The sequence below is a fragment of the Mastigoproctus giganteus genome, chromosome 10 (assembly GCF_048544385.1).
Source record: "Mastigoproctus giganteus isolate SK-2022 chromosome 10, ASM4854438v1, whole genome shotgun sequence".
Classification (NCBI taxonomy): domain Eukaryota; kingdom Metazoa; phylum Arthropoda; class Arachnida; order Uropygi; family Thelyphonidae; genus Mastigoproctus; species Mastigoproctus giganteus.
In genome coordinates this window covers 185,665,184-185,676,499 of record NC_143584.1, presented here as the reverse complement: position 1 = coordinate 185,676,499, position 11,316 = coordinate 185,665,184, and the positions used below count along the sequence as shown (strand labels likewise).

General features: G+C 38.3%; 1 protein-coding gene across 1 annotated transcript; it reads left to right on the top strand.

The window, feature by feature from the left end:
• Positions 1 to 1,579: 1,579 nt before the first annotated feature.
• Positions 1,580 to 10,552, top strand: LOC150079631 (thiol S-methyltransferase TMT1A-like). Its single transcript, XM_090383147.1, has 2 exons — positions 1,580 to 1,959; positions 10,319 to 10,552. The coding sequence occupies exons 1-2, from the start codon at positions 1,633 to 1,635 to the stop codon at positions 10,550 to 10,552; spliced, it is 561 nt and encodes a 186-aa protein (XP_090239273.1). The 5' UTR covers positions 1,580 to 1,632.
• The last annotated feature ends 764 nt before the right edge of the window (positions 10,553 to 11,316 follow it).

Below are 11,316 nucleotides of genomic sequence, written 5' to 3'. Positions count from 1 at the left end.
GTTTTCATATTGAGCACTCACCTAAGAACTTCAGCTTCTCCTGGGAATTCACTTCACAAATAACCAAAAAGCAAAAGGTTTCTGCGTAAACAGATTTATGTCAAATATTATTGTGTTGATTTATGTGGATTGTTATTGTGTTGAATTATGTTAACGTTGCGTTGATTTATGTCAATTGTTATTGTAACGATTGGTTTCTGTGAAATACAAGGTTTATGAGAAACATTTAGTAGCTCTCATTTTGTTTGTTGGCAGGTTTGAAAGTTCTAGCGGACAGACTAGACAGGGTTGTTAATTGTCCACTGTATGTAATTTAATTATATATTGTTTTCCTGGTTTTCAGGAATTCAGTCCCTGAGCATATTTAAAAGAAGTGTGGTATATATCTGTTTAATATAATAATTACTGTTTCTCTGTGGTAGTGAGGATAATTGTGCAAGTTCTCCACTAGTAATTCACTTGTCGGAACCCCCAGGTGTCTACACTCATTGGGTGCTGGACTTGTGCATTCGGCAAAAACACATATCGTAAAACCGGAGCTAGAGAAGGGCAGCTGCCTTGTATTGGTGGTGGTATAATACTTTACACATGTTTTTAGACTACATTTGTTCAGGTTCTACGCCAAAACAGATGAATTAGGTGGAGATGAGCTTTTGCCAAGGAGGCACCCTTGATTCTGGGATACACGTAAGCAATGCACCAGGAGTCAATTATAATAAAATGTCTTATATATGTGTAACGAGAATGTTAATGTATATAAAATTGTATATTTTTCATGTAAATATTTTATATATGGGTAATAATTGTGTGTACAAATAAAAGGAAAAATAGAAAAGCAATTACAGAGACAAATTAGAGAGACATGTTTTTTATATTATTGCTATTATCTCATTTTCACAACGTTATTTTTTACGCCTTTTCCTCCAATTCTGTTGATTTCGCAACCAGAAAAGAGTTTTAAAAGCGAAATGCACGCAATATGCATGTTATTCAAAGAAACTGCGATGCAGCCTAAAAGGAAGAACACAGAACCAACCGTGACAGATTGTAGATAGAGGTAGCATTTATCGGTTATTTTCTTTGATCATCATTAAATTCTGTAATTAAATCTTCATTGACTATAATAATAATTCACAAAACGACCATTCAACCAGTTTTTCCATGAATTCTGACGTGACAATTCGTCATCTTCCAACCTTGTCAGGGGCTTTAGCTCATCTGTGTTATGATTGCCTCCATTTCCACTGTCTTACTTTCCTTATTATATATAGCAACATCCGATTTGCGTAACCACACATATCGATTCATTCTGCACGTAGATTTATTCTATCGTCCTCAATGGAGTATCTATTTCTCATTTGGTCGGCAAGTTTGACTGTTTTGATACCTTCTGGTATCTTGATGTTGACCACTGTTCCGACAAAGAAATTAGGGATAAAAATAGAATTTCTTTTATATTTTTTACTTAATACCGTGGTTTGGATGGTGTCCCTTACCATTCTATTACCTTTCATGCTGTTGTTAATTCTCTTTGAGCCAGTTAAAAGATACTCATTTGCTGCTGTATATTCCAAAATAGCTCTGCCCTTGTGGAACAGACAGATCATCCCTATCCGAAAACAACTGTTTAGCATGTGTGATCTAGATTCTATAGCCAAAAAGGATGGTCGTTCTCTGAAAATAGTAGAAATTGGCATCGGAAATGGAGCCAATCTGCAATTTTATCCTGAAAATTCACGGCTGACTGCGCTGGACGTGAATCCATATTTCGAGAAGTATTTTCGACAGACCATGAACTCCTTTCCACACCTTCAACTGGACAAAGTTGTAATTGCCGCTGCTGAAGACATGTCCGAAATTCCAGATGACACTGTTGATGTTCTGGTGGCGACTTATGTCATGTGTTCTGTTAGGGATGTTCGTCAGTGTCTAAAGGAAATCAGAAGAGTCTTAGTTCCGGTAAGGACACACATAAGATTTGTTTTTGTTTAGCTCTGTCTAATGATTCAATTTGGAGAAAATATAATAACATAACTGAAAAGTTTATAACGCGTTTTTCCCATTTCATTTAGACCTTAGAGAAATATCCTGTAAAAGATACATAACAATAAATACAGGTAGTCACCGTTTTACGTCGGGGTACAATCCCTTAAATGGTCACGTATATTAAAACACATTTCTCCTTCTCGGAAAAGAATTATCATTTCGAAATATTTTAGTATAATTTTCTTTTGAAAGAAAATACATAACTTCAAATTTTCTGGTCTATGCAGATTTTACTTATTATCACTCATATTCTCTATACTAAACACTAATACACTAAGTGGTCACTTTCTTAAGTAGACTTTACCTAACTCTGTAACACTCAGAGCCTTGGAAGGTGAAAAAGACACTAGTTCGAGTCCCGTCGAAGACGTGAGGAATTTTAAGCAAAAAGGATGGGTTAGTCGGTCTCAACTATAAGTTTTTCTCCCGAGTGTTTCATTCAGAAAACATAAAATCGACCAGAGAACATACACAATTTACAGACAGTATACATAGTAGAATATAGGCTCCTAAACCCTACACCAACAATAACGACACAGCGTTGGTGTGTAGCACAGTTGGTGTAATTACCATCGTTACCAACTTCCTGTGGTAGAAGAAAACTCATTTTCTTCCACCACAGGAAGAAAGTTTCGAACTGTTCGAATTGTACACTTACAAATATAATGGAAATATTAAGGTTGAATATTAAGTTTGAATATGTTAAATTTTAAGGTTTGAAAATAGTGGATTTAGAAATACAGATGGCAGAAATAGTGTGAATTAAACAGCGGTTAAATGCAGACAAGAATAACAAGGGTTCACTAGGAGCATAGACAATAACAACGCGAAAGATATTTAATTTAGAAGCGTTTGATCTAAGCTGCATCTAGACATAAGTCACGACAGGCTGGCGGTTGCATCGGAAAAGTTCGAGCCACTCTGGCGGAATTTAGGTAAGTTGGCGACATATAGCAAGGAAAGCGTAAACAAGAAAATATCTATTTTAGAAGGCGCGGTATACGTAAAAGGGTTATAATGCTGCCGTGTGAAATAAACAAGAAAATTGCAAGAGAAGGATCTGGTGTGTGCACGAGGGAGACTACAGTTATGGTCAGTTTTTTTTTCTTTTTAGAAAATAGGAAGGAATGAAAAATTAAGCATAGTACTAGATTTTGATTGAAAGTCCCGTGAGGCGTTCCAAACTTCTGAGATAAAAAAAAAGGCTTCAAAGGAGACAAGGGGGGTGAGAGTCATGAATTGCTGGTTGAAGTTGAAGTTGAAGTAACTAAGATAGAAATAAGTGATTTGTAGTAAGTATTACTGAAGTAAAGTGATGATAATAGTAATTGATTTGATATGTGTTAATCGGTAGTTGAATTGATAGAAATAAGATTTGTAGTAAGTACGGATGATGTAAGGTGATAAGTGTGATTGATTGGATAGATAGTTGATTTGATAGACATTGGTGATTTGTAGTAAGAAGGAGACAACTAATGTAAAATGATATGTGGAAACCCGTGAAGGAAGAGAAGCACCTTTCCTAAGAAATAGTTGAAATTTATTGTGTGTGAGAGATTACCAATAAAAGGAAAAGGAAAGGAAGGTTTGTGTAACCAACGTAAATTATGCATACATACGGGGAATATTTGAGAATAGTTGACGAGGTGTGTGAGATGGTGAATTATCGTGCATCGTAGTTCCTATATATCTAAATTCGAATTGAAATTGTTGTGTATATATATATGGAAACTTTGCTTTATAGAAGTCTCATAAAAAAAACTTTTGTTATTTATGTAAATTCTGTTATAAATGCTCATTAAAAGTTTGTTTTTTATGAAAAATTGTGTCTTCCGGTAACTTTGGTTTTTCTTCCAGCAACCATCAAATCGACAACAGAACACAAGCAATTTATAGACATTATATATTATGTTAGGAAATATAAAAACAGGAAAAATGCATAAAACTATACGTATATATACTGCATAATCATTTATTATTAAAGAAGCCAAACATTTTCGGGTGAACTTGTTTCTTGATTGTTTGTTTGTTTGTTTGTTTGTTTGTTTGTTTGTGTTTGTTGTAGGGTTTTAGGAGCATCAGTGACTTCGGCCATATTGCACCGAATATATATTGTCTCTAAATTGCGGGTGTTCTGTGGTCGATTATCTGTTTGCTGGTAGAAAAACTTGAGTTTCCGGGAGAAAAACCAAGCTAACTAGCTTCAGACCTACAAATCAACCACATTGTGAAAAAGACCCATAGAAATTTCTCATATGATCGATGCGATTAGAACTCGTGCCATTTCGACCAGGTGCCATGAAGACAGCGATTCTACCAGCTGTGATACCTGTCAGGACACTAGCCGCTTCTTTACCACGCTTGAGACATCTTAAACTGAATGTCCGACCCTCTCTACAACAAAATGAATGAAGGCGTCAGCCATTGTTTTTATCTTGAACCATTTCACTCGCGATCTTACCCTGTGTTCGTCCAACTCAATCAGATACTCGTCAGACGAGTTCTGTATTATGACATCCCCACTTCTGTACAATGATTTTCAATCTCCACTTCGTCGAAGCCAATCCCACAATCTGTAATTGAATCCTTCCCCTCCTCTCACAACAAGACCTCTACAACTACAAGAGAAATTTTACTTTAAATGTCGCTGTCACCCCTTACTTTCTCAAATGCAAAAAGAAGTCAATTTGCTGACATTGAGCTGACTCGCATGCTTTCACCAAGGTCTGCAGTGTACCCACAAGGGCGGTCAAGAAAATTGTCATCAAGAAGCAAAGCTGAGATATTTTTCTCTTCATAATTTGTACTTATTGACGAGGCGAGAAAACAAACACGTATTTCGGAATAGAGTAAATCAGAGGCAGTGTGTAACAGAGCTCGCTCAAGTTAATGGTGCTTGGACCCCCGACCCATGCACGTTAGCTGAAAACGATTTTTCAGTTCAAAAATATAAATATAGATTTTTCGATATAATTTTATTGTTTACTTCGTGCAGTTCATGTTTTAAAATCACAATCCTTCAACCTGATCTTGTATCATCGAAGAACAGAAATATATCGCGATTAACTTCATTTTGGAAAAGCTCAGTTTTACGATGTCCCCAAACAGATTCCATAAGGGAAGGGGGGTATTAGGAGTCGACATTTCTCCGGGTAGTAATTTTTCATGGGGATTGGCTGAGATCTTAATGTTACATTTTTAACTAATTAAATTCATTTTTAATGTTAAGTATCAAACATTCTTTTTCAGGGGAGTTTCTCCTTGCTCAAATTCAGCTTCAATTGAATTGCCAACAAACACAATTCACACATACAGACTTGATTAACACCTATGGACCGTTAAAATAATTAAAAATGATAATAGCAAATAAACCATTATTCTGCATGTAGCAATTAGCAAACTGTGTTAGCCAATTCGTGCATGGATCAATTTTAAAGGCACTCTAAATTAAAATTAACCCATATAATCAAAGATTCGTGTGAACTTGTTAAACATGTATTGTGTCTTCAGAAGACCTAAGTCCCCTATCTCAATTGTTTCTAGATCCACAAAGGAAGTGAAAAAGACGTATTGGAAACTCCAGATGGATGACGTTAACTTCAGTGGTCATTGAGATCATGTAACTGTGGTTAAAGTTACGATGTGCCATCATCTGAATAGGATCCTTACTGGATCACGGCATGGCTTCGGGAAGGGGAAGGTCTTACCTGACCGATCCCATTAATTATTATGACGAAGTAATAAAACAGTAGGATTGAAGCGTCAAATGATTTTCTTTCCCACCTATGAAAATATTGCTGTCTCTGTAACGGAGGAAACCTCGAGCATCAGGTACAGTCATATTGATCAAAATATTGCAACAACTGACTCGAACGTCATACAACGTTTTGAACTGTGTTTTATTTAAATTATATAATTATTAACGTTTTTGTTAAATTACATTATCGTTTAATTTAAATTAAATTATAATTTAATTCAAAATAAAAAAATACATAGGCATTAAAATAAGAGAAACAATACTGTTAGGAACATAAAAGACATTAACAGTGAAGAAATAAAAATCCAATCAAACCGATAAAATAAACGACATTCAAGGGAACTTTCGAAGGGTGTGGGCCTAATTTTCAACCTACACTGAAACAAAGACAACAACCATTCTTATACGCGAGAAATTACAACCTGATATACGACAATAATCGCTTAAAAAGTGGAAAGGAAGGGAAGGAAAGGAAAGAAAAGAGGAATAAGCTGGTAAACGTAGGTTAACATTCCTTAGCAATTCAAGCATTACTGCTTCTCAGCCTTTTGGCTAAGATCAAAGTGTGGCCGAACCATCAGCATCTGAACGCAGTACACGCCTACTCCTCGTTGATTATCTACCTACCATCTCTCATCATTATGCAGATTAACGCAAAAGAGGTTGTATGCGGGTCTCAGGATTACGATCAATAATGGAACCCGCGACAGCTATATGGAGGGCCTCTAATCATGAGAGATGGCCTGCATTATGAGCCACATCCAGTATTTCAATGTTCGTCCGGGGATGAAGATTATAATGCTGTTCAACCCAATAATGCCTCGTGAGAGCAGAGCTGCTAAAATCGGGAATCTGAGCATACGATATGTCACCATTGAACGTTGTAACAATGGAAGGGTCGATTTTAACCTAGTCACAACCGATTGCAATCTTCTACCAGGAAGTTCTTGTTGTTGTACAGTTTTAGGAGTCAGCGACAAAGGTCATATTGGTCCATGTAAACTGTCTATAAATTGTGTGTGTTCTGTGGTCGTTTTTCTGTTTGCTGGACGAACAAACGCGAGATTTCAGGAGAAAAAAACCAAGCTGCGTGCGCGTCAGACAAATTAACTCACCCACGGTGTGAAAAAGACCCATAAGAAATCCTCACATCATCGACAGGACTCGAACTCAGGTCTTCTCCATCCAGTGTGTGTGCAGGACGGCGATTCTACCAAGTGAGCTACCCGCGAGGGCACTAGGAAGTTGTACACATCCAATACGATAACCTCGTAAAACCCTGTCAAGACGAGTGGAAACACACGGGTAGTAAGGTATATGGTCAGTGGTGATACATGATTCGTCGCACGTAGGACGGGAACCAAATTCGTCACACTGAATTCGTATTCTATCCAGAACATGGGTGGGGAAAGAAAGTCGCATTTCTTCAAAGCCTCCCAAGTTTTAGAAAACTCAGCCTCTCTGGGGTGATGTTATCATTGTGCGATAACATCACCAAGCTCGCCGGAACAAACCTCTCTCCATTCTCGTGCAGCAAAGTAAGATATCCAAAAACAGGAGAGCATTGTCCGCCTCCATTTCCATAGTAAAAAGAAATGTACGTCGCCAGAGAATTGAGGTATTGGAGTAGCTGCATCACTTTTATCCCGGGGATTGATGAAAACTATATCCTCCACATATTTGAGTCAGAGACTGTTGAGCACAGATAAACCCGCAAACATTTGCTGTTCAATCGACTGCATGGTGCACTGTTCAATAGGAGAACTAAGGGGGAGCGCCCATTACCGTTTCCTCCATCTTTTTATACAAAGCCTCGCCAAACTCAATGGCATAATTAGACAAACATACACTCAAACATTGGCATATATCTTCAATGGAGAGGAAGATCCTGTTCCTCAACGTGGAATCCCTCTTAAAAGCGGCTTATTCTCCCCAGCCATCCTCATCCCGTTTGTCGCCAACAGATCACTCATATCAGAAAATAAATTTTAAAGAAGTCCGCTTAATAGGAAATCACGAACAAATGGCTGAAGTCATCAAGTTAAAACTCCTTCATCTCACTCAATAATAGTTAAACTTTAACTTACAAACAAATCCTTCGAAATATACAATGATGATCTTTTCACTGAAGTCATTCAACCATATTTTCGAGTGATGTTTAACTCATTAATCCTGAAAGGTCTACAACCACACACATTTTGGAGTGATATTTGAACATAGGTGCACTACCACAGATACCTTAAAGCCCTTCATATCAAAATGTAGATTCAGATGGATAAGAAAGCAGCATTTACTTCATGTTCTATACTGCACCTTCCATCAAATACATTTATAGGATGATTAGTCGCTCAGTCCTGAATTCCCCAGAGACCTGGGTTTCAGTTACCGTATCCCCGCTCTACGACATTCAACAGAAAAATATTGGATGATCAGGTAGCTTGTACGCATAGATAACCTCACAAATGGCATCCGCTCTATTATCATTACAGCAGACCTCCATTTCACAAATAAAGAAAGAGTTTTTTCAAAGAATGAAGACTAACTACAACCATAAAATTCAATTCATTACAGGATACAGTTTCTCTCCTGACGGTTCGGATTTTATTATTTTTTGCGGTTGCCCGTAATTAAATTCATTTACCCGTGTTCGTATCTGTAAATTACGTATGTTCTATGGTCGATTTGCCTGTTTTGCTGGACGAAAAAACCCCAGTTACTGGGGAGAAAAACCTTGCTATCTACGCCTGAGACCATCTAACTCAGCCACGGAGTAAAAAAAAAACCATTAAAGTTCCTCGCGTTATCGACGGGATTCGAACCCAGGACTTTTAACACCTGGTGTGGGGAGGACGGTGACGAGACTACTGTGCTACCCACGCAGATCCTGATTGTTGGGATATTTGTCATTGGAGGATTCTACATCAAATCCTCAGAGGATTTCCCTCTCTCCGCAGAAACTGTATTAGGCTCCACCTAGCTGGTCGCTTCTCCCCTACTACCAAGTTTCAGACTCTCCAGAACCTGGAAGCAGATCTCTATCGATTTATACACTGTGCTGCCACTTTATTAGGTACACCTACCTAGTTGCATGTTGAGCCTACTTTAGCCTTAAAACAGACTGAATTATTCTAGGTATGGATTGAACAAGATGCTGAAAACGTTCTGCAGGAATGGAGTAGTATGCAGAAATGAGTGTGTCACGCAGTTCCTTGAAATTCGATGGAATTTTTGGCCTGCAGCAAACAGCCCTTTCCAGCTCATCCCAAAGATGTTCAATAGGATTGAGATCAGCGGACGACTGAGCGGGCCACTGCATCAAAGAAATCATTGACGTGTTCCTGGAACCATTCCATAGTGATTCGGGCTTTGTGCACCGGCGCATTATCCTACTGGAAGTAACCATCTGACTGAGGATAAACTGTCAACTTGAACGGATGCACTTGGTCAGCAACGATATTTAGGTACGATGTGGTATTCAAACATGAATCTATGGGTATCAATGGACCCAACGTGTGTAAAGAAAACAATTCCTTACACCATAACACTGCCCCAGCACCTTGCCCAGTAGTCGTCAGAAATGACGGGTCCATGGATTCATGTTGTTTTCGCCAACTTTTGAGCCTTCCATCAACATGATGCACCAGAACTTCGACTCGTCAGACTAAGCAACTCTTTTCCAATCCTCGATAGTCCAGTGCTGGTGTTGTTTGTACCCACAGGAGGCGTACTCTCTTGTTCTTCTTTGGTAACAAAGGTAGGCGATATGGCCGTCGTCTGTTGTAGCCCATTCGCCACAAAGTGCAACTAGTGGTCCGTTGCCATATTTTGTTCTGCGCACCAAAGTTGTATTCTGACGTGATGTGCGACATTGTGGCCAGTCTGGTTTCTTGAACTATTCTAGCCATCCTCCTCTGACCTCTCTCATAAACAAGCGATTTCCTTCCACAGGAGTGCCGTTGAGAGGATGTTTTCAGTTCGTTGCACCATTCTCGATACACCCTTGAAACTGTGGTGCGTGAAAAGTTCAGGAAAACTGCCGTTTCAGAGATGCTTTGTCCAGCACGTCTTGCACCTACTACCATGCCACGTTTGAAATCAGTTAGATCACTCCTTTTCCACATTCTTGCTACGATTTGTACGCTTAACTGATACTAGAAAGGTTGTTCTTCTGCATACCCACAACTGTGGTCATGTGACTTGCAACGTTGAGGGACAAACAATTTGTGTGCTCATCAGGGATGTACCTAATAAAGTGGCAGCACAGTGTACGTAAAAAAAGTACAGAAAAGATGCCATGTAAAGCATAATATTATGAAGCAGAGGATTTACAAGCCTAAAGAAACAGAAATTCGATGTAAGCCCTCTTGCTTAAATTCAGCTTTCTAGATGTAAAACCCTGAGCCGTGAAGGGTCATATTATTGTAGTGCAATAAGGATTTATTAAGATTTATTAACAATTTATAAGATGATGTTAAATACAGATGATTTTAAACTTCTTTTTTTCTTCAATGTTAGGGAGGAAAGTATATTTTCATGGACCACGTCACCTGGCCAGAGAACTCATGGGGGTTGTTTATACAGCGAATGATAGAGCCCATCTGGACTCTTTTAACTGCTACCTGTCACTTCAGGAATATTAAATCTATCGTGGAAAAAGCTGGATTTTCTCATTTGAATTGTAAAACTGTAGAGAGCTCCATCACCAATTTGTATATTAGATGTAATATTATAGGCATTGCAACCAAATAGCTGTCAGTGTTTTCTAATTATTAACAGACCGTAATTATTCATATTTTTAAATTTCTACGTAATATTTACTTATAATGTTCTAGAGTTTAGTTTAAGGCTTCTTAACTGGAAATTGCTGTCAGATGATACAGTTTACAACGTATATTAGATAACGATATTTTTTAAATAGTGAGAGTGCTTATATTATGTATTGCATCGAATAAATTTTGAATTGAAGTTTATTTATCATGAATTTTTACTACTTCACAACTTTTCTAATTTACTGCCCACGTACTCAATAATATTGAGAAGTATTCTGAGTTATGTTGAGTTAATATAAGTTTTTCTTTAAACAGGGTGATTCACTATCAGTGCGACAAACTTGCAGGAGGTGTTGGAGGAACAAAGACGAATCGGAATCACATAGCAATGCAGGGTCCGAAATTCCTTTGTCATGTGGTAGAGGACGTTGAACGGGAGGTCGCGTGAACAGCGATCCCGCTGGAAGTCAGCATTTGCGAACCGTTTCTTTTGAAGAAACCAAGTAGCGAAAGTCCTCCGGAGTGGATAATCCGCAGGCTCCCATGATTGGACGCATTGCAGATGGTATGAACTCATTTGGTTTGTTGACAGTATCCTCCATACATAACGATTGTGAAATACCCAATCGTTGCCCTATCGCTCGAGTACTCGTACTCGGATTGCCTTCTCCAAGACGTAGGACATTCTCCTCATTGTCTGGCCTCCTCGTCGTTCGCTCTCGATTCATGGTACCTAGTCTTGAA

Excerpts from the sequence above, each read along its gene's own strand:
- LOC150079631 (XM_090383147.1), top strand. The coding sequence starts at position 1,633 with ATGTGTGATCTAGATTCTATAGCCAAAAAGGATGGTCGTTCTCTGAAA. Across the intron at positions 1,960-10,318 it reads TCAGAAGAGTCTTAGTTCCG|GGAGGAAAGTATATTTTCAT; the intron begins GTAAGGACACAC and ends CTTCAATGTTAG.